The sequence below is a fragment of the Paramacrobiotus metropolitanus genome, unplaced genomic scaffold, assembly GCF_019649055.1.
Source record: "Paramacrobiotus metropolitanus isolate TYO unplaced genomic scaffold, Prichtersi_v1.0 Parri_scaffold0000064, whole genome shotgun sequence".
Taxonomy (NCBI): Eukaryota; Metazoa; Tardigrada; class Eutardigrada; order Parachela; family Macrobiotidae; genus Paramacrobiotus; species Paramacrobiotus metropolitanus.
Genome location: NW_026570284.1, coordinates 658810 through 682062, shown reverse-complemented (window position 1 = coordinate 682062; position 23253 = coordinate 658810). Strand labels below are relative to the sequence as shown.

Here is a 23253-nt window from a genome sequence, read left to right as displayed (position 1 = left end):
GGAACGCAAAACCGATGACCTTTGTCATTCCGTTGTTATGTAGTCCCATTATATTAAGCAAGTATAACGGCTTCAACTAGAATTATTTGGACTGAAATCTCCAACGAAATATTCTTGTCATATTTCCAAAAGTATTCAAACAGAAAATTGGTTGCTTTTAAAGAATTTAATTTGCGCTTTGCAGGACGTTTTCCAAAAAATTTTCAATATTTTCCAAGATTGTATCCGCAAACTATCGATCAGCAGGTTTTTAACTGTTAGAAACAGTCAGATGGCAGGATGCCACGTTCTCCGCGCAAAGTTATGAAGTGACCACTGTACTCAGTTTGGGATCACACGATGGTGCAAGAACCAAAAAACACTTTTGTAAGCACGAAGCACATAGTTACCGATGTTTTAGGAGAGGCGCAAAACGGATACCTTTATCATTCTTCTTTTGTCATGCAGCCATATCAAAAACAAGAATATAAAGTGACTTTGACATAAGGGTATTTATACTTGAACAGTCGTAAACACATTCAAACGCGTGAAAACCATGAAAATTTTTTGCTTTCCTAGGTTTTGACTTCCAAAACGCTTTTCAAAGAAGCATCTGTCCTTTTCCAGAATTATTATATCTATCTCGAGCGCTGTTTATACGCAAAAATACTTGACTGCACTAGCATCGGGAACAAAAGTATGGACCTGGAGCTGTTCATCCTTCGAATTGCTAGTATTTGCCAACGTGTCGACCTGCAAAATCCACTTTTGCATTTGACGATAAACTTATTGTGCATTAAGATTATCGAAATATCGCGTTAACTGAACTCATGTTTTGAGAGCTTGTGCTATAAACCGATTGACTACCAAAATGCAGAGCAGTACGCTACAGTAACAGGTCTTTTCGGTTCATTAACCTTTTGCAAAAAGAGTTATTTCGCTAAACTGGAAATGCTGCAAAAATCACGAAGACCAGTCACAGGTCACTAATATAGTGTGAGAACCTTGTTCAGTTTGCTTAATACGCCAGGATTTTAACTTGAAGACTGCATCCGCTCCGTACGCGAGCGTCGCTGACCAGCAGAAAAACTGAAACAGAAGCATTTCGTTTCGTACAAACTGTATTCGTAGATAAAAAACGTGCAATTTTCGAAATGGTAATTTGCTATACCGTGCAAGCTCCACGAACGCCATCCATATCGGCGTAAGGGATCATGACAGCTCCGGCAGTGATAAGGAGAATAGACACAATACAGCTGTAAAGCCCCTCCTAATCGGCGAAAAGGTTGATGTGTTTGCAACACAATTTACGTACCAAACTGTGTTTGCAACACAATTTCCGTACGTAATTCAGGCTGATGTCGTATGCTGTAGATAATGAAATCACTCACTGCAAACAACCAGTTAACCTGGCATAGTGGATCTATTACGCGGGATAAATGCAGGAACAACAATATAAACGTAATGATAAATCCCGTAATTGTGACAAATTTTGTCCATTCTGCAGATCTTATGCAGTAATGGCAGATGTAGCATTCCCAGCTTGAAGTTACTGCAAGCGCCACCAAAAGGAAAGCAACCAATATAAGGACCTGCAAAAGCCAAAATTTGGCTATAATATTCCGGGTGCATCTACATATGCTACGTCTGCAATCCAGGAGTTCATATTAGAAAATCTAATGCGGTATACAAAGTTATGATTGTCCCCGGTCAACTGCAAAACTGCAGTACCAAGCCTCATTCGGCCGAAGACCGTAATTACCTAACGTTGCACTGCGTCGTTTACATCCACATACTATAGCCTTACCAGACCAACGATGTTCAGGATCCCGGAACACGTCTTAAGGTACTAGAAATAAACTGCTATAATAGTATATGTCGCGTAGACATAGGAACTTAATTATCAACTTGCAGATTGAACCAAACTGGCATATATAGATACGTACAGTATAAGTCATAGCGCTGATGAGCTTCTGAACTTGTAACTTCTGAACTTCGGAAACTTCTGAACTTGTAACAAAGACAAGAAATTCCAACACATTCGACATTTCTCGATGAAAATGTTTTACGTTTTTATGTCGATCTAGTAGAATCACAACTGGCAACCGCTATGTACAAGCAGCCGATTCGGCGGATACGGAAGGTCTGCAGCATCCGTATTCGATTTGCGGTTTTCGTACATATGCAGTGTCGTGCAAATAAATAAAAGCGGTTGCGTGCGATGTTGATATGCACTTCCCAGACCACGACCAGTCGGAGAATAGAGCTGCTCTTAATCTCAACTTCTTATGTATTTCATGGAGCGAAAGGTTAAGGATGTTGATGTACAAGTATGAGATGATATGCAAGGATGAAGAAGAGGATCCGGAACCCGAAAGCCTGCTGAAAGAGAAGACACGAAAGGAAAACACAAGGGATGCGTGAAGTTATACGTTACCTGTCCGACGCTAGATGGTAGCTGAAGCGTATGAGAGATCCATCAACCTGGGGCTACAGGGCATGAAGATCGAAGGGACCGAAAGGTCAAGGCGAATCAAGTGGGATCAAGTGGGTAACCTGTTACGTCACGAGACTATCCGAAGATGATAATGCACGTCGACGAAGTAGAGGAATGACCCTTGACAATAGGTGAAAGGTCACCCAGAGGTCAGTTTGAACAGCCTCACTTGGAAAGAGAAGACCAGAGCAAAAGCCTGAAGTTAATCAGATCGAGTAACAAGACTACTTTTGTTGGGATTACAACTCTTGACATTTGTGTGGGCGACGAGCGCCTTATATAGCCCTGGGCACCGCAAGTGCTGGCTCTTCGTACGCGCAGGTATGGGTCTGAGAACAATAGGGATATAAATGCTAGCCAATAAGAGACATCTGAGGACACGTGGACTAATCACACCGCTGCATCACTACACGTGGACTAATAAGAACAAGAGGTCAACTAATACACTAGAACAATAGGTTGAGCTACGTCATCGAAGCGCGGTCACGTCGAAATGGCAAGTCGCGGTCAACGTTCTCTGCTGGAGATTTCTGAGAAGTCGATACTCGGAGTCGCGGTCAGGACTCGCGTAGAAGTTGTAGTAAAGCCTAGGCCTTAGTAGTAGGGGTAGAAGTAGTAAAGTAGTACCGATGTGTACTAAGTGACGCCAGTACACGTCAGCAGCTTGTAGGGTCTTAAGCTGACTTCATTCATTATGGCGATGATTCCTCGGACCAATGAAAGCAAAAATTTCTGGTTGTCTAACTGCTGGAAGTTTACTGCATAGGTTCTTATTGGGCGAAATTGTCACTGTTACTGGATTTGTGTAAATACGGTTAACCTATAATACATTTATTTTCCTGCATTTTTTTGGTCGTCGGCTACGCTGGCGTACGGAGCGGATGCGTTGTTCAAATTCAAATCTTGACGCAACAGACAACCTAGACAAGCTTACTGCTGTATACATATAGTGTACAAGGTGTTTATGGGTGAATACAATTTATGCGCGTTATGCGCAACAAAATTTTTCCCACATTCTACAGAAATCATGAGAAACTGAAAACAAGCGAGTTACACAGCAACATCTACGAAGTACGAACACAGGCGGGCGGATTACAGAAAATAATTTGTCTAAAGTCGCCGCTGGTGGCGCTGTTTCCATTATATGTAGATGCTGCATTTACTCGCTAAATTTCTATGCTGATCCGTTGACGCAAAAACTCCAGTGCTCGCGGTTCGCCTAATTGCTGCCATGGATCATCTTTCCTAGCACGTTAAGCAGCCGGGTGGCTTCTGGTCCAAAAGCTCCGTAAGTCTCGAAGCCCAGCGGCGAGAACCAGTAATCTTGAGTAATGTTGCGGTATTTCTCGGTCTTGCTCCGCTCGGCCAGCGCTGCAGCACCTCCGGCTCGAGTGGATGTGGCTGCGATGTACGACAAGGCCATGGTGCTGCGACAGGTGTTTATGGTTATCCAAGATTCCAAGTGCTTACTAATGTGAGAATCTACAGTAGCTATAGTAAGTTCTTGGGTTATCGTAACATTTTCCAGCTGTTTAGCAAAACAGTTCGTTTTAGTTTTGCATGTTAGCCTAAAAATGAGACATAAACGTATTGCGGCTCTATAATTATTTTGCATGTTTATTGCAGCAATACAGAAGTGGCTTTGCAGGTCGAGGAAAGGCAAGGCGGAAAATATTGATTTGTCAAAGGAAGAGTTGTTCGATCGTCAATATACATGTTCCTGATTTTAATGCAGCAAATTATTTTCCTGTATGCATGGACAATGGCGTATGATATGATCCTGAACAAGCGTGAAGCTGGCAAGCGTGAAGCTTTTGCTTTTGCATCCTGGAAGCCAAGTTCTTCATAAGCAACCATGATTTCATGTTTATACTATCTGTAGTAAGCTTCTGAAAATGTTACGAGTAGATTCCTTTGAATGTTTTAGATCAAAATGTTATACTTGTGATAAGAGTACATAACAAGGAAATCGCAAAGGTCATCGGCTTTAATTTTATTTGGAACATTACGATTTACGAAGTGGCACAAGCGTACAGAATGTGTATTAATTTTAGCACTTTTTTAATGTATTGCTAGTGTGGTACTCGTACTAAACGCATTCCAACAGCACGTGGAGCTAAAATCCATAGAGTGCCATAATTATAGAGTACATACCTAAAATCCGTAGAGTCCCAGGCAGTAAGTATACTTGGTACTCTGCATCAGTTATGCAGTACATTGCACTCTACGGATTTTTAATTGTAGGTAAGTACTCTATATGGTACTCTACGGATTTTATGGTTAGCTCAACGTGCTGTCGGAACGCGTTTAGTACGAGTACAACACTAGCAGTACTTTAAAAAAGGGCGAAAATTAACACGCATTCTGTACGCTTGTGTGCCACTTCGTAATGTTCCAAATAAAACTAATAATAATTAGGCCAGAAGTCATGTTTATTATACCGTACTCGAAATTTTGCTGCGTATATAGTACGTACAGTCTACAGTGACGACAAAATGCCTGATCGATGCATGATCTTGCAGTGCCTGCAATTGCATGATCGGTGCATGATCTTACTAACGTTACTGTATAGTGTACAATACGTAGGGTAGTGTTTTACTTATACAAGTATCGGTCGCGCTAGCGCGCGACCAGTTATGTTCGAGGTATGGAAAAATGAATGAAATACAAATACACTTCGTACAGCAATAAAGAAGATTTTGAGAAATATTTCAAATATAAAACCCCAGCGAGGCCAGCTACGAAAATATTTTAAACATGTGGAAATGCGGACAGTTTTCAAGCTTTCCGGTTAAATTCGACCAGTTTTATAAAAACTGAAAGCCTCCGTAATTTTTCTTTTTGTTTGCCTTTTTCACGATTCTTTTTCCCGTTTTCAATGTAACTTTATATTGCCGATTCTAAGGAACTGAAAACCTGTAGTTTTTGGTAAGACAGATAATATTTAAACGGTGATAAAATGGATGGAGTGGGATCATTTAAACGATGCCCATAAAAAACCGTTCAGCCGATATTTCAGCGCACAATTAATGGAAAATTTTGGGAAACAATTAACGGTTGCCCAAGGTGACCTCGCACGCTGCATGTAAGATTGTAAGATTTTCAGCCATTCAGTCAAGCTCTTCAGTAATTATTAAAATAAAATAAATACATATAGTATATTAGATTTCGAGCTTAGTGAGTACCCAAGCTATCGCCAGTATTACAGAGCAACAGTAGGTTAGTGAATGCCCAAGCTACCACCAGAATTACAGAGCCGCTACGTGAGTGAGTACGGTAAACGGGCCGCGAGACGGCTTTTAGATATTTAGAAATTACACATAAATTAGACCATTTAAACGGTGCGATATTGAGATACTCAGATTTCTAGATATTTTTAAAATTTAGAAACTCTGGAGGCTCAGAAAATTAGAGGTAACGGCCCCGCTTCGCGGGGCCGAGTCGAAATATTTAGAAATATTTAAAAATTCTGGAAATGTAAATGCTTTGGAGCTGACTTTGGATAAATTTACAGTTATTTTGAGGTATTCAAACGCATTTAGAAACATCTTAAAGGTTTCTAGAATTTAAAAATGTATAATTAAAAGTTTGATGTATTTGACAATTTTAAATAACTGTTGTTTAGGTTGCTAAGTTGCAAAACCTGTATTTGCTCATTCGAGACGTTTCCAGAATTTACTGGAAATTTCTATGAACTTTAAACGCTAAGTACTGAAAGTTTAAAAGGGTTTTGAAAACCTTCCGGAAACCAAAAATTTTTTTCCAAGCAGCAGGAAGCTGTGGGAGATGCTGGATTTTTTAAAACTATCAAAAGCTTCACAAACGGAATCTCGAATTAGGAGATATTTTCCAAAACCAACAACCTTTAAGTACTAACAACCTTTAAGTACTACAGCTTTTAAAAATTTTTTTAGACCTTCTCCAAAACTTAAGATTTTTTTAAATATAAAGGTAGGAATGTTTGTGCGATGCTCTATTTTATAAAATCATCATCTTATTGAAACAATCAATCTTGATTTAGGAGATAATTTCCAAAAAATAAGGACGTAAGGATATATGAATCTATTGACAACGTATAGTAGCTGGCCAGCCTGGCCATGGCATATTGTTTACCGCAGAAAGCGTTCAGTAATGTTGCAGCAGCATATCGAACAAATTACTTGTTTTTATTTTGGACTGTACGGATCGATTAATAAACAAGCGTCCTCTAGCAAAACAAACGACTGAGTGATAAAAGCGGATTCTGTTTTGAGACGGATTTGGAGGACTAATTTTGAGTAGCTATTTTGCTCTGCAGTTTTCATCTGCATCGTTTTCGGTATCTAGTAAAGTTTCTGGATTTTTGTAAAACATGGAGACCAAAGAATTGCCGCTTTATCGATATAACATCGTGATCGTTTCTTCCGGCAAAAAAAATACTTTGCTGCAGTCGCGATACTTGTATTCTGAATCTGGAAAATCGGATCTGCCAGAAACGCCTGTCAAATCCATCGTCCACGCTAAAACTTATTTCGAAACACAGGTTTGCCTGATTTAAAGAAATTTCATTTCCAAGTTGTTTTTCCTTATGTACATCATTTTAAAGCAAAGAATTGTTATAATATCTTTAATGCACTATCCCAGTCAGTTTTTTATGTGTGCTCATCTTTAGTACTTCAAGACGTTATCCGGACTACTGAAAACTGTTGAAATGGTACGGTACTGCATGTATATTCCATACTTTATAGGGTACACCTGGTGCTGAGTGAAGCTGAAGCTGGCTTTATAGAAGTTTTCTACATGTTTTCGTCCAAGGCGTCAGACGTGTGGCACGGCCTACAGCCTCAACCGCTTGGAATATTATAACACGGATTGCACATCTTATTATAGTTTTTCATGCTTGCTATCGATTTGATGTAAAATTATGATTTATGCATAAGTCGAACTATGAATATGAGCGGGCCTTATGGCAGTCCAAGTAACTGCGACTGCAGGGCGCAGATAGACTATATGTAGTTAGTTCAGTGCCTCCCTGACCTTTATGTATTCATGTCCGATTCAAGCCAAACTTCTACTAGTTTACTCGACTCAGATGTTTTTTGGAATTTCACAAAGGCTTTCTGTCTGTTAAAATTTTGTAGCCTTTATGGATCGTCCGTTAAAATCACTGTCACATGTTTACAACTTGATGGCCGTTTTACCATTGTATTTCTTTTATCTTTCGAAAAAATGTTAACGAGTTGTGACGGCAAAAAAAATTACTAAACTTTTTGCCAGTTTTACTCAGCACCAGGTCAACCCTGTGCACCTTGGTAGAAGTATGTTACATGCATTGCTTGTTTTATGGATGCAGGAGTGCACGTTCATCGCATTTCTTGCGTCAGTCTGCATGTCCCCCCATGGCTTCTGGTATACGAGTGATATTTGTGGATATATAACAGCAGTGTCAACCACTGCCATTGCATTCGTTGCAACTTTGGCACTTCTGATTATGCAACTGTTTCATCTCGTGGATGCATTTCCTGCAGTTCCTTGGAATACCATCGTAAGGCTACTTCGACGCAGTGACGCCGTCGCGCGATGCTTAAATATAAAAGTTTTCGTTGTACTGTTGTCATTTGATACTAGTATTTAATTTAAGTAATTATTGGTATTTTATTGATTTTGATTTTGACGAAGTTTTGCAAGATTCCGACTCTATGTACACAAATTTATTAACTATACAGCTGCAATTCTGCGTTGCGATTATTAGCTTTTCTCGCAATGTTGATCGTTGTAATAAAATTTGATTGCTAAATTATTTATTACAGGAGTTAGTGTACTCCCTAGTGGAAGTACACTGCATGCTGTTCGCTGGAGCTGTTATGATCCCTGACTCCGATGCGCATACGTTTGTCAACAAATTGTTATGTGTGGTCAGTTTTCTTATTCTGCTAAAAAATTAAATAGCATTGTAAAATTTTGACTTCTAATTTGTGAACGGCTTATTCAATTATCGACACAGCCAACCAAAAGATTAAACTTTTCTTTGACCTTTCCAGTGCAGCATTAGCGTAATCATTAAAAGCCACATAGAAAATTTGCCGTCAAAGTTTATTAAATAACAGAGTACACCTCAGGGCGCTGGGCATTGGCATAAACTACGGTGTTTTAAAAAAACGATAGGTACCTGTGCCTAGATTTATAACAAAACAGAAACGTCAACATAAAATTTTTTTTGTTTGGTTCATATAATGTGCATACAAGGTCGTACGTACTCGTGCAATACGTTTTTTCTGTTAATACAGCTATTTTGCTGGACTGCAGCGATTGCGTATGGAATAAACGCCTTCCTCTTCCTTAAAGATATACAAATATTCAGAGAATCCAGCGATCAGTCCAAGGTATTGTGGTTAAAAATCCAACAGAAAAATAATCATTTTCCAACACATTCATGTGCAGCATACATTCATACGCAGTGCATTTTGTCATCTTAAAATAGGCGTAGTTAAATTGGGCGTAGTAACCGGGATTTTTTAACAGATGCAACACTGTTTTGCAGGACTTAGAAGAGACCAAAGTGGAAAATGACCGTACTGTCTCATCGAAAGGCGAACCGATTGATAGCTAGCAACTGGAGATGCTTGATGCCTATGTTTCCAGATTTTTGTTTTGAACATATGTTACAGTATTTAATTTTACGGCCCGTGTGCAATGTTCTTACCAGTTCAATATTGTTCATCATTCCGGAAAACGTCTTGAAATATTAAAAGTATACTGTCATTGAATTAAGTCGCACAAAAAGATATAACGCACCAACTTCTGTTGTCATGTATGAAACGAACGGCATAATCTTTTATTATGTCCGCTCGGGACAGCAGCAAACAACCAACTAAACACTAAACATGGCAACAATAACGGACAACAACAATGCCGTTGCTACGGCACATTAGCCATAGGCCATTATCCATTTCACGAGATACTCGTACAACCTTTGTACGAGTACTTACATACGCTACATCTGTAAATATACAAAGTATTATAGGAGTATAGGGAGAACGAAGGACACCGGAACGGTAAAAAAGCTTACCGTAGCGATGTAGTATATTATCGTACTTGTCTGTCAACGTAAGGTTTAACTTCAGCAGCTCTTGGAGATTTAAGCAGCATTTCGGGGCAAATCAGTTTTCCAATCGCAGAAAAAAATAGCGCGGCTGCAACAAGAGAATTTGTAAACGGTCCGGGGCTGCCATTGTCAGAAAAAATGCAAACATCAGTTGCAGTTTAGATTAAATGCAAAAAAATTTTCTGATTCTCCTGATAGAAAGCAACTTGAATATTTCGCCAGAAATTACATTTATAAATCGCATCCACTCCAAACGTCATCATAGCTAACCAGCAGAAACCCTGCAAGAAAATATTATTGAAACTTCATCTGAAACTATTAAAACTACACTACACCGAAATTCGTTTTACAAAATTAAAAAGCACATAGTACACGCGGACAAAAAATTAATATGGTCGAGTGTCATTAATATACCGTACAAGCTCCCCGAACGGTATCACCGTTGGCGTAAGGAACCAAGATAGCGCCGGCAAAACAAAGCAGAATCGCCACAGTGTAGCAGAAATACTTTGTAATTTCCTAACCGGAAAAAAGGTCGATGCTAGTTATACAATGCAGATACGTAGAACCTCGAATCATTATTGGGTGTTACAAGAATAAAATCGCGATTGCTCACCATAAATAGCCATTTAATTTGTTGCAGTGGCTAATTAAATGGGACAAATGTAGAAAGAGTAATATGAACGTAATGATGTATCCAATAAGGGTGACGGAAAACGCCCAATAAATGGTATTTTTGCAGTAACTCTGCCCGCAAGGCCACCAGTATCCCCCTTTTTCAGTGGTCCACACTTTCGTCGCCAAAGCAAACGCAACCAGCAAAAGGCCCTACAAATGGCACATGGCTATTCATGTTGAGAGCACGTTAAAAGTTCTCAACTTTTAGTACTGTACCGGTATAGGTAGCTGTGAGCCCTTATTGCTTGCAAATATTCGTACAGCATGAAAAAATATGTTTCTGTCACCAGTCTCACTCAGGATTTCTACAAAATAAACACTTAATTAAACGGTATTGTAACAGTGGCCTATCTGGCTACTGTTCTAGTGGGGTGGCGATCAGCCTTTACCACGATTAAACGGCTGTTGGTGTGAAAGGTGGCACGGCCGGCAACGATGCTGGCCGAGGACGCTCTTACTGATGTACACAATTACACAGGTGGCTCCGATTGGGATGACGCTAGTTCATCCCAAGCGGTCAAACGCAACAACGTAACTCAAGGCATGTTTAATGACAAGGGAATCAAGAACACAGCAAGGTTGTAAGCAAGGGTTTCAGCAAGAGGAACAATCAAGTAGATGCAAGCTGTAGCAAGCTGAGCACAAGACTGAATTCTAGAAATTCATGAGAAAGGAAACTAGCCGGTAAAGTGGACAAATTCATACCGCGGTGGAATGATTCATCATAACTAGGCGGTCTTATCGTTCGTACAAATACTATCGCTACATCCCTCACGGTAGCGATGAGATATACCTGTCTCATCAAGACAACAAAACAAAAGTTACATAAGAAAACAGGAAAATTAAGCGTTAGGAATTAGTAAGCTGTACAGCACAATGGTCCGGGATGATCCTTAACGTACGGCGTGGTGGTCCCTCACGTTGAACTACCACGAGAATCCATCCGGCGATCGGAAGAATCCTACAATCAGGTTCCGCTGGATATGTCCGGGATTGGGAAGGGGTCCCTCACGGTATCCGGAAATTTTCCGCGTTTATCCGGTGCTGTGGGGAAGTAGTGGAGCTTTCGTGCGATGTCGGTGCTGTTACGTTTGGGAAAATAATATGCGTTTGTCTCATTAATCGCTGGTAAAATGAGGACGAGCGAATACTTTGTATTATGGAAACCATTTCCTTTAATTTTTCTTGTAATATCAACGGTGGTGAATATATAATTTTCGGCACTTCTTGTACGACCGGAGTGTGTGCTGACTGCGAAAATTCTATAGTCTCGGACGTCGACTGTAATGTAGGTGTTATCAATTCCGTTAAAATTTCACTCAGTAATGTCTCACAAAATTCCACCTTCTGAGGAATCGTTGTGGCTAATGCGCTTGAATCTGTCGATTGCAAAACATTTTCATTTAGTTTTCCAGTAACAGCATTCGTAACATACGGTGTACGCGGTTTTAACAGATCAGGTTTTTTCATTTCTTCTTTCTGTTCATTTAATATTTTTCTGCAGCGAGATGCCGGGTTATCTGAGCGACTACTGTAGAGGTTAATCTCCGTAACACTGTAGAACACGGGAGGTACATAGTCATATCCGTACGTCCCTCCTTTCCTGTAGGTATTCAGTCGTTTCCACTGTCTACTGAACAGGAATGCAGCTCCTTTGCGTTCCAACGTGCAGTTAATGTAATCGTCGTATTCTGCTTGAACTTTGGCTTTAATATCATCAGGGCATAGGCGCGGTATGATATGTTTGTCATTGATGCTGTAGCTGGTGCATTCTCCATACGAATGGAAAAAATCCAGACATTTTGGACAAAATAATTTTCCGTTGTTTAATCTATAGCTGTCGAAATCAATAAATTTAGGATGTATTCTCTTTTCCGCATTGTAATTTTTCCGATTACAATATTTTGTGTAGTCACGTTTAGGCGATTGACTACGGTGCTTGTCACGATAATGTGTGTAACGACGATCACTCTCGAGTGTGTGGTTGTGGTGTTCCCGGTAATGTGTACGGCGATTATCAGCGCTGTAATCGCTGTCGGGCGAGCAGGGACGGCGCTGAGCACGGTAATTCGGGGAACGTGAGCGGCGGCGGTGCGCACTGGGTGACCGGTTGCCATTAGTATTTCTACGGCTGTGATAGGAATCAGCACGTACAAGATGCCGTCTCGGGCTGGATGACCGATGGTCATCTGAAGCATTATAATGTTCCTGGCGAGTACGGTGTCGCTTGGCGTCGGTACCCTTGTTGTCACTGTGACGGTTACAAGTGTCGGAGAGTTTAATTTCAGTCTGATCGGATTGTACAGTAATGTTTACTGCGGTGTCGGCAGCAGCTACTTTTTCAAGTACAGAACGAGCTTCAGAGAAGGTAACTGCGCGAGAAACTATAAGATATTTCCTGTATTCTGGCATACTGTAAAATGCGCGGTGAAGTTCAACAAGTTTATGCGAATCAGACATTTGAGGATCTATTTCGTTAAACAGAATTTCCAAATCAATCAGAAATGTCTTTATATCCGACCCTTTCTTAAACACCTTTTTTGATAATTCAATGCGTTTCTTCATTAAATAATCTTTAGGGAAAAAGCGGTCAATTAATTTGCATTTCCACTCTTCATAATTTAATTTCGAACATGTGGGCCAATTGCGCTCAAAATATTGACGTGCTTTATCACCAAAGTATGTAGGTAAGATACAAATTCTATCTTCTGAACTCCATCCAATTGCGTCGGCAGCTCTTTCGAATTGTTGAAAGAACGCAGTGATAATATAATCAGGAGTATCATTAAAAACTTTAATATTGAAATCTTTTGCAGCATAGCCGTAACGCGACGGTAACTCGAGCGCTTGTACCAAGCGGTTAATATCAAGCGGCAGTTGTACAGTAGTAATGTTTGTATCGGTATGAGCGGATGCGGTGTGCTGCGCGGCTGTGTGCGCGGCATGCTCTCCCTGTGCGGTTGCTAAATGAGCTCTGTGCAAAGCAGTTTGAGTGAGTGACTCATCGGAAGGCTCATCATCTGAAAAGGTTATTAATGTTTCTTCCTGTTTATAACGTTGCTCCAGTCTGTCGTGTCGAAGCACCGGTTCTGTGTGGCTGATGTGGGTGCATGCTGTAGTTCCACGCACTGCGCTCTGTCCACTGTCTTCCCTTGACGGTGCATGTGTAAGGCTGCGGGCCGGTTGAGCAGAGGACACAGACTGGACAGCAAACGTTGACGTTGCGCTGTCTGCGTGTGATGTCGGCAGGGAAGGCACTATGATACAAGTCGGCAGGGAAGGCACTATGATACAAGTGTTCGGCAAAGTAATGTTGTGCTTTAACATGTAGGAAGATAATTTATCAACATAACCTGACTTAGAGACTTTCTGGTTAATGTAGACGTGAAGACTGTTGCTGATGTCCTGCAACTGCGCCTTGGTGAGTTCACCAAGTTGAGACTGCAGAGTTATCTTGTGAGATTCCATTTAGCTGTTGGACCATGACGGTTAATGTTTTCTTTCCCAGCAGTCAGTTGTTGACTGCAACAAGGTGAAATTTTGGCGCGAACAAAAGCACGGCGACACAGCGGTGCCGGGTGAACAACGTTAATGTAATGTCAACGAAAGTGCTAACAAGTAATGTAACAGGATTAAACTAACAACGTAATTATGCCCGTTTGTTAATAACAAACTGATGCCAGTAAAACAGGAACGAGGATACGAGTGTAAATTAATTTGACGTTCGTTTAAATTTTAATCGGTGTAAAACTAAACCGAAACCGAAAAATGCAAATCTCACTGCATCAACTGACACAGTTACACTCACGAAACGGCGATCCGTTCCGGGACTTCCGTTGGTTGGTGTGGGAAGTGTCGAACTGTCGATGGTATGCAAGTCGGGGGTACAGGCTGCAGGCGTCCAGGTGTTCTTTACAGGAGCGCCATGTAACAGTGGCCTATCTGGCTACTGTTCTAGTGGGGTGGCGATCAGCCTTTACCACGATTAAACGGCTGTTGGTGTGAAAGGTGGCACGGCCGGCAACGATGCTGGCCGAGGACGCTCTTACTGATGTACACAATTACACAGGTGGCTCCGATTGGGATGACGCTAGTTCATCCCAAGCGGTCAAACGCAACAACGTAACTCAAGGCATGTTTAATGACAAGGGAATCAAGAACACAGCAAGGTTGTAAGCAAGGGTTTCAGCAAGAGGAACAATCAAGTAGATGCAAGCTGTAGCAAGCTGAGCACAAGACTGAATTCTAGAAATTCATGAGAAAGGAAACTAGCCGGTAAAGTGGACAAATTCATACCGCGGTGGAATGATTCATCATAACTAGGCGGTCTTATCGTTCGTACAAATACTATCGCTACAGTATGTACAATGCATACCGTGTAATCGTATGTATGTGTCCTTACCAGTTCATCAGTTTCAAGATTCCGCAAAACGTCTTGATGTACTGTATTGTTACGAAACTTAGGCAGAGTAAAGTATTACAGGCCAAAGGTCATCCGCGTAGTAGTGTGTTTATTAATTATACGACAAAGTAAGAAATAAGGCAGAGCAGAAATGTAGGAATGAAAGTAATGTGTGTGAGTAGCGTAAAGAAGCCGGTATAAATAGGCAAAAGTGCAACAGATGACAAGGTCTAAGTGAGTAAGTAGATTAATCATACACAAAAATGTCCATTACGTAACAGTATAATCAACCCCGTTATTTCGTTATGTACGAGTATGTATAAAGCAGCTGCATGCGTTATTCACCGATATAATATGCGTTATTCGGAATAATATTCTATAGATTATAAAAATCTTGTGTCACTCATAGGTCAGGTAAAGGTCGTACCATTTTGTCACAGTAAAATTGTGTTTCGACGTTGCTACTTAATTTAGTTGGCAATCCCGGCAGGTCCGATTTTTTAGATTCGGGATGCACGTAGCCGGGCTGCATTGAGTTATTTTTGCCGGCACAAACCGTCGCAATGTTGCAATAAAAAGCGGCGATGCACTGGTATCCATGTTTTAGCTTACACAGAAAAATTTTGTGGAACAGAATCACCGGAAACGGAGAAAATCTTGGACTAAAACGATTATAAAGGGATTCTATAAAACAACTTCGACATAAAATCCATTCAGACACTTTAACAGTACTATTTTCAACTGCCAAAAATACATTCAATTAAAGAAATCTACTCGCAACACTTTCAAACAAATACGAAACGTGACAATTTATTTCTGCTAAGAAATCTAGATTTTGGAAAGTTCCTCAAAAAAATTTTATCCCTTTCCCAGAACTCTAATTCTGTGCAACGCGTACTTTGAGGTGTTTCTTGCAGAAACTGGGAATATTTTATGAATACTAACCACCGATTAATCAAATTTCAATCACTTAATATTTACGATCTTGGTTTCTTTTTAGACCTAAATCACTTTTGAATTAGTCGGTAAAGTACAGTATATCGATGTATTGTATACGGCAGAACTACGGTGTACACTGTACAGTGTATAGACTGATAATTATTTTTTAAAGATCCGTACGTCGCTACATTTCCTTGCAGTACAGTTAATGGTTGATATTCACAAATTTATTAAGGAAATCGTTATGCCAAACAAATGGAAAATTTTACGTAAGTCACAATTTCTTCTACACGATGTAATGTGATAACGCTGTTCAGTCGAGTCCATTGCGCCACGATATGAATTTGAAGATCGCATCGGCTGCATATGTAAGCATAGCCGACCAGCAAAAAAACTGCAAGAGAAAAATTAGGTTTTCTGGCAAACGATATACTGCATATTCGCGGATTTTCTTGCAGACGATATACTGTACATTCGCGCATTAGAATACATGTTTTTGCTGTATTGAATATTAAGCTGTTGGCAGAATGCGTGCGATTTTCTACTGAAGAAAGTAGAGTTATGCGACTGAATGAAAACAAGCCTTTATGAAAACTTACGCAGGAAAGTATTAATAACAACAAACAATTAAGACAAACGGCGCATGCGCCGACAGTAAATTTTTATGGTTTGTCGAGAACAGATAGTTTGGAAAAAAATATAGGTAGTTCGGTTTACCGTGCAGACTCCACCAGTGTCGTCAATTTTGGTATAAGCAATCATAACAGCTCCGGCCGTGATTAGCAGAATAGACACAATACCGCAGTATATCACCTCCTAACGGTCGAAATTATCGGTCATGCGGATTACCAAACATGTTCCAGGTTGATAATGGACTTCGTAATAGGAGACCGGATTACTTACTATGAACAACAACTTAACTTGGCGAAGTGGACTAAATAAGTGGAATAAATCCAGAAATAACAGGGTGAGTGTAATGATAAATCCCGTAATTGTGACGAATTGTGTCCATGCAGCAGTTTGTATACTAGTACAGCTGTGGCACGAGTGTTTTTGAATCCAGTCTGAATTCCAGCTAGTCGCTGCCAGAATGAGCGCAATCAGCATAAATACCTACAACATGCGTGAATCAAAATATGGTTGCTGCAGAAGTCCAGCTAAGCGTGTGTTCTCAAACCCTTAAAAATATTCTCGTATTCCATGAAAAAATCCTAATGCGCTCGAAGATGTGTATCTGTATTATATTCGTTTTAGGGTTATTAACAGTTTCGGTATCTCCATTAATGTACTCTTACAGTCTTACTAGTTCAAGGATCTTCATGATTCTGGAAATCGTCTTGAAGTACTAGAATAAAACACCCATTAAATTAAGTCAGACAGCCCTAAACAACCGTATCAACTTCCGTATACGTTCGTAAAAAATGAGAGAGAAGTCGAACAAAAGAAATGGATCAGCAGAGTATATTACAATTGTCAGCGATGTGATCAGTATTAATACTGTGCTGTACCTGTTTATAAAAAGGAGGCTCAACTGCAGCGACAGTGAGACCAGATTTATTCAGTGTGTCCGGGAATCTCAGTGTTTCAATCCGAGAAAAAAGTAGCGTAGCTGCAACAACACGGTGGTTCGCATTTCGTTGAAAGCAACAGTGGTAGCAAAAATCATAAAGCTAATCTTTCCTCCAGAATTCACATTTGAAGAACGTATCCACTCCGTACGTCATCATGGCTAACCAGCAGAACCACTGCAACAAAGTTGTATTGCAACCATATCTCCCCATGTGTCAATAAAAGTGAAATTGTATTATTGAAATTTGGGCAACTGCTAATTGTGAACAGTAATTAACGGAAGTCGTACTTCAAAACAAACAACGCATATAAGAAACGGAACGAAAAATCACACCCAATTTACCATACAAGCTCCATGATAGATATCACCGACGGAATCAGGTATCAGGGCACTCCCGGCAGCACAAAAGAGAATCGCCCCACTGATGCAGAAAATCTCTTCCTTATAACCGGCAAAAGAACAGGCTTCGAATGCGCATTATGCAATACCACACACAGCTAACCCACACTGTGTACTGGAGGTAATTACAATGCAGAAATTGCAGTTTCTTACCACAACCAGCCACTCAACTTGAAGCGGTGGCTCTAAAAGCAATAATGATAACGTAATGATGGACCCAATAATCGTGATGAAAATCATCCAATAAGCAGAATTCATCCAATAAAAGTGCGAGTAAGGCCACCTTTCGCTGTTCCAGGCAAACGTCGCCAGAATGGACCCGGCCAGCATAAATCCCTGCATATGGCGACGACCGTGGTCAAAATGTTATTGCAATTTCTTGCTGTGAGTACTTCGAAAGCTTTTATTATAAATTTTCATCTTGCACCATGCCATAATTTTAAACCACAAAAGTGGGTTATCCTCGCCCAACCGTACGTATACGTGGGTGGGTTGGCTTTTTTAATACTCACTGCAGTACAGCACCCTTGCTCCCGTGTGTATCCTTACCAATTCAATAAGTTTCAAGATTTCGGACAGCGGCTTGATATACTGTAAACCAATTTTGTTACATCTTCCATCGATCAGAGTATTTACTAGGGTGTAAAGCAGTTGCAGGCATTAACGCCGGTATTAAATGTGTTATCTGGTAAAGGTCTAGGTCATGGTTGTACGTCAAAGTATTTATAAATCTCAATTTCGATGGGCTACTAAACCGCAATACCTTGGGCTGGTTGATGGCTTCTGTACGAAACGTTCTGTATTCGTTCTTGGTAAGGAGGGCATCTACGATATACGCAATCATCGCTGTCCAGCAGAAAAACTAAACAAAAAAGCGAGTATTAATTAAGAAGGGAATAATACGTACAATACTCGTATATCTGCGCGCACAGTTCTGTGCTTGCAGTCGATTTGGGTAGTACAAGTACATAGTACATCCGTAGTTGCTGCGATCAGTCAATTTAAACCCTATGCCCCCGCACCCCCATTTGGCTATTGCCACCACCTTCCAATTTACTCTTATAATTTTGCCACGTGCGGTTGTTTTCATTTCTGTTCCTGCCACTACCGACAGGGAAAGGCGCCAAGCAAAGCTTATTGACACTTAATGCATCGCTTACCATTAGATGCGGTCGCATTTTTACGATATTAAACTTAACCTCTTCAGAATTTTAGCTAATGAGTTCCACAGAATGTTATCGCGAAAAGTCCACAATTATGACAGTTTCTTTGGTGCTGCACGCTGCCCCTCTTTCAGCATTAACAGCACCCAGTGATCACCGTAACCCTTTGTACCTCCTACAATATAAGACACGTTTACTTAAACTGACTGAAAGGTCAAACCTAGCTAGTAACAATGACTAATAAAAATGTCGAAGGAGTGGCAATAGTCAAAAGGGGTAAGAAAGCTGGTGACAACAGCCTAAAGAGGTGTTTATTTTATTTAAAAAAAGGGTATGGGATAATAGCTAAAAGGGTGTGCACGATGGGGGGAGTAATAATAGTCAAAAGGGGTGTAGAGGGGGTGAGAATAGCCATTTTCTTTTAATATTTGGACCTTAAAGATAGTAAGCGCTACTGCACAAATAAGCATTCTGTACATATATCTACGGTCGTAATGCATAGCATCGCATCATTCTGTAATTTGCATCGCATCACCCTGTAATTTACTGTGATAAATAAATTACCCTTTTAAGAATGAAAAGTTTCTACCGCTAGGGAAAAATATCTATAAAGTATGCACTACGCACGTACAATGTATCATGCGGTACAGATACGTACGTAAAGGGTGCGCTGTTAAAAAAAAAGATTTGTTTTTCGGCCGTAGCATAGGTCACTGTCTTGTGTCAACTACAAACTGTGATTAGCTGATATACAAACCAATACTGAACGTTGGTACCGACCACACACATCCCTCTGCTGGCATCTCTTTCGTTGGCATATGGTATCATAACTGCTCCAGAGGACAGCGAACAGAGTACGGCAAATATGTAATATACCGTTTCCTGGAACGATCATGTCATTATAAATCCTCATACATACGCAGCCGCAGGATACCTTATCATACTGTGTTTTCATTTTGTATACAGGAGTGTAGCGTGCATTATTTATTATTAAAAATATAGAATTGCGGCTTATACTGATGTGGGATACTTCCGTCGAAACGAAAATACAGTGAATGAATAAAAAAGTAACGGAAACTCTGTACACGGCTGCGAACGCAATGACATTCTTACGATTTTAATCCAGGGAAGTGTACAAAATGCTTCCATGATGTGAAACAGATGCATTATGAGAAGTACAAGCGTGGTAATGCAAACGATCGCAATAGTAACTTGCATCCCCAAGGCTGATTTGTAAATATAGGTTGCACCGAAATATATCACATACTGCTATTGTGATGACCATGTGGTGACACCAAGAACAAATGCGATCGCTGTGCACACCTACAGACGCAAAAAAATACATTAATTTTCATGGTTACGTAATACGTACTATACAAGCTTGTTTGTCATGTTTTTTATATTCATGATTACTTATCTGTACTCGTAGTGCATCGTACGCATTAGAAAACGTACGACATTTGTACATTGTATTATCATTTACTTTATTAACTAATGTGTTGCATTGCATCTACTCTACGTAGATCTGTGCATATAGATGTGTAGATCTGTCATAATTATGTACTCTCTTACCAGTTCTATAATTTTCAAAATCCCGGGAAGCGTTTTAAGATACTAGAAAATAAGCTGATAATCATAATCTATTGGAGTACGTACACGTAAACTGATAAACACCCGCACACGTTGAGTTCCATGTTGCATCAACGAAAAAAAGCAAACGCAAAACTGGCTTGATATGAGATAAGGTTAACGTACATGTATGTCAAAGTAAGGTTGTACTCCGGTTACTATGATTGGCGTCTCCGTCCAGGGCAATTTTTCAATCATCCCTAGTCAATATGATGCGACTACAGGCACGAAGCAGCTTTATCAGAAGTAAAAATACATATGAGCAACAATTTTTAGAAGTATCGAAATCGCAAAAGGCAAGCATATATGTGTTTGAGTGCAGTGACTGCAGTCTAATGAATTAAACCCGTCTAACCTGGTGCAGCTTGCCCAGTTCGCCAGGACTTGAATTTGAAAAAGGCATCCGCTCCATATGCACACATGGCTAACCAATAGAAAGCCTGCAAAAAAATTTGGAACTAAGTTTGCCGATCGGAAAATCTAAGCAGAACAGTTTCTTCAATGTGCTGTAGTCAACGTAGATACAAGTGGTGCGATCTAGGCCGTACACTACGTAAGGGGCCTAGAGCCTACGACTCTACCGGAAATAGGGAAAACGCACTGGGAAGACGTAAATATCAATATTTATGGCTCATAAATATATAAATCACAACATAAACATCATCCTATGACACAGGTGGGAATGCCAAGCACGGAAATCACCGAATATCGTAATGACTGTGCAGACTGTGAAGTCTGTGCTGGCTACCTGCAAAGTACTATGCCTGAAGTGAGAGTGGCTGATGTACGAGTTGTACGTAGTGCACTGCACGAGTAAACTCGTACAAGCACATACGCTGCCGTGCTATGGCTCGCAATGCCGTATAACAGTGAGAATGGCTCTAAACAATAGTACTGCCTGACGATATAGTGCTGGCTCACGCGTACACTCCCGATAGTACGAAGGCGTCCATAGCCTGACTATCCTGACGGAGTCTCCCTCATGCCACTGGGTGGGGTGCCGAGGTCTCGCGAGGCCCGCTGATCTCCCGGCATTGCACTGGTAATACGAGAAACGCAAGAGTACGAGATACCGATGTTGCTTCCCTGTGGTGTCCTGAGTAGGTCTGAATGTTGATCGTATGCTATTCCGCCATAGCGCTGCTCAGTGCAGTTTGTGCCATAACGAAATCAACACACTGCCTGTAGGACTGGCTGACACCAGAAGTCGCTCACGTTTCCTCGCAACACTCGCAACTCGCAAACCAGTGTTACCGAGTTCACGTTGATTCTCAAGCTTAACCACTTCTCGACCGTTCACCAACCACTTGAGTATTGAGCGCGTATCTTGCCTCTGGTTTGCCTGTTTAGGAGTAGTTTTTGGCTCTTAATTTACCATGGCGAAACGGTAAAGACTGGTTAAACGATAGGACTGATTGAAGTACGATTGCCTTACACAAATGGTTTTGTATGGTTAGTTTATGAAAATTGAATGCCTTTCCTGTGTCTTACAATAAGAACACAAAAGTACAACATAGCCTTAAGGGCGATAAAAATTTGGCTTATTGCCTTATTATTAAAATTACCAAAATAAAAATCCATCGAGATGCAATTTAATGTTATCACAAAAACAGGAATTTGGTCTGTTAGAGAAAAACAAAAGAAAAATACCGGAATTCCGCTGGCGGGTTACAATCCATCCAATCCAACGGGTTATTCCAACTCCAAACTCACAAGGACCGTATCTGCCCAAGGAGTTATTCCAAACTCTCATGAACCGTATCTGTTCATGGAGTGTAAGAATGATAAGTAGGTGTGGCTGATGTAGGTCTGACTTAGGACATGGCGTATTCTGACGCAAACCCCTCAATTTGCACCTGGAATATCATCCACATCCTGATCGGTATGCAATTCAATAGTTCTGCCGTCAAGTGCATTATCTGCTGGCTTAGCTGGTTCATCAGCTGGTTGTTCTGGCTGTTTCTCCAATTTCTCCGTGTTTTTGTCTGGCATTTCAGTATCCACATCCTTGTCGTCGTTCAAGGATGCTCCTTTTAATGCGTTCAACGCATCACTGAGGTCTGCCTGCTGTGGAGTTTTCATCTCCTCTGATAGGGCTGATTCATTTTCGCCTGTTGGCTTCTTGAGTGCTGGTTGTGCTGGCGTAGTTGGTGATGCTGCAACGCTGCGTTCATTGGAGTTCTGTCTGGAGGTTAGTTCAGCTGCCTTGCGCTTCTTCTCACTACGGGTTTTCAGGCGATCGATATGGTCAGTAACCATATCGACGGGATCCTGGACGTAAGTGAGGATTTTTGGCTTTTCTTTAGGAGTAGGTCTGGCTAAGGCTCGTTCGTAAATCTCCTTCTGTTGTTCTGGCAGGTGTGGTCTTCCGATGGCTTTGCAGTTGTTCTGAAGGCGTCCTTCTGATTTACGGTCGTACAAGTAGGAATGGCTGTTGTAATGACCAAGTAGGGCTGCCAGCATACGGGCGAACAATCTGCAGTTGTACTGGCGTGATTTCGGGATGTTCCAACGAACTTCCTCAAGAGTCTTGTCGTACTGGAGTGTCTGGAAACAATGGATTGCTGCCTTACATGCGACCAGGAATAACGCTGGGTTGGATTCAGCGCTGACCCACTGGAAGAGGTAATCCTCCCAATGGATTTTTCCGTGGTACTGGAGTTGTGAGAGTGCCTCATAATCGACGGTTGAAATTGGCTTATCCAATTCATCCAAGTCGAGGAAGGTTTTCAGGTTGTTCTGCCTACCGTTGGCGTACTGATACTCCAATTCCTCTCCATGAGGACCTTCCACGCTGTAGTCGCGTTGTTCCAACTGCCCATAAAGATCGATTTCACTGGCAAAGTCGTTAAATTCAGTAACGACTGTTCGAATGGCTCTTTTGTATTGGAATGCCTTAGACTGCCCAAACAG

At 40.9% G+C, this 23253-nt stretch overlaps 2 protein-coding genes across 9 annotated transcripts in view; one reads left to right on the top strand and one right to left on the bottom strand.

Moving 5' to 3' along the window:
* Positions 1-481: 481 nt before the first annotated feature.
* LOC129593945 (uncharacterized) overlaps positions 482-23253 on the bottom strand; it is a 38844-nt gene continuing 16072 nt past the window's right edge. Inside the window, exons 2-22 of one of the 6 annotated variants that reach the window (XM_055490464.1) lie at positions 20696-20780; positions 20467-20558; positions 19825-20034; positions 19492-19593; positions 18312-18410; positions 18098-18139; positions 17702-17884; positions 17492-17590; positions 17273-17324; positions 17088-17188; positions 16883-16924; positions 16483-16692; positions 16297-16395; positions 10455-10543; positions 10177-10388; positions 9975-10079; positions 9790-9841; positions 9159-9648; positions 1151-1571; positions 984-1068; positions 482-732 (exon numbers count right to left, since the gene is read on the bottom strand). In XM_055490464.1, coding sequence (XP_055346439.1) covers positions 10535-10543; positions 16297-16395; positions 16483-16692; positions 16883-16924; positions 17088-17188; positions 17273-17324; positions 17492-17590; positions 17702-17884; positions 18098-18139; positions 18312-18410; positions 19492-19593; positions 19825-19929 — 1143 coding nt within the window. In that variant the 5' untranslated portion in view covers positions 19930-20034; positions 20467-20558; positions 20696-20780 and the 3' untranslated portion in view covers positions 482-732; positions 984-1068; positions 1151-1571; ... (3 more) ...; positions 10177-10388; positions 10455-10534. Of the gene's footprint in view, positions 733-983; positions 1069-1150; positions 1572-9158; positions 9649-9789; positions 9842-9974; positions 10080-10176; positions 10389-10454; positions 10544-15985; positions 16396-16482; positions 16693-16882; positions 16925-17087; positions 17189-17272; positions 17325-17491; positions 17591-17701; positions 17885-18060; positions 18140-18311; positions 18411-19468; positions 19594-19824; positions 20035-20283; positions 20326-20466; positions 20559-20695; positions 20781-20941; positions 21319-23253 lie in introns of those variants that run through there. The other 5 variants (XM_055490463.1, XM_055490465.1, XM_055490462.1 and 2 more) reach the window with 5 other exon arrangements.
* LOC129593947 (uncharacterized) lies at positions 6561-9245 on the top strand. 3 transcript variants are annotated; one of them, XM_055490468.1, is made up of 6 exons: positions 6561-6998; positions 7128-7169; positions 7809-8000; positions 8266-8370; positions 8743-8838; positions 8997-9245. In XM_055490468.1, exons 1-6 carry the CDS (start codon positions 6828-6830, stop codon positions 9063-9065), a joined length of 675 nt encoding a protein of 224 aa, XP_055346443.1. In that variant the 5' UTR covers positions 6561-6827; the 3' UTR covers positions 9066-9245. The 3 variants fall into 3 exon arrangements, 2 of the variants coding, with proteins under 2 accessions (XP_055346443.1, XP_055346444.1); XM_055490469.1 differs by lacking the exon at positions 8266-8370; XR_008691142.1 differs by lacking the exons at positions 7128-7169; positions 8266-8370; positions 8743-8838; positions 8997-9245 and having other exon boundaries at positions 7204-8256.

What these genes read in the sequence shown, in the direction of transcription:
- LOC129593947 (XM_055490468.1), top strand. Translation starts at nt 6,828, where the DNA reads ATGGAGACCAAAGAATTGCCGCTTTATCGATATAACATCGTGATCGTT. An exon ending in TACTGAAAACTGTTGAAATG is followed by an intron (nt 7,170 to 7,808) that starts GTACGGTACTGC and finishes TTATGGATGCAG; the next exon opens with GAGTGCACGTTCATCGCATT. An exon ending in AATCCAGCGATCAGTCCAAG is followed by an intron (nt 8,839 to 8,996) that starts GTATTGTGGTTA and finishes ACTGTTTTGCAG; the next exon opens with GACTTAGAAGAGACCAAAGT.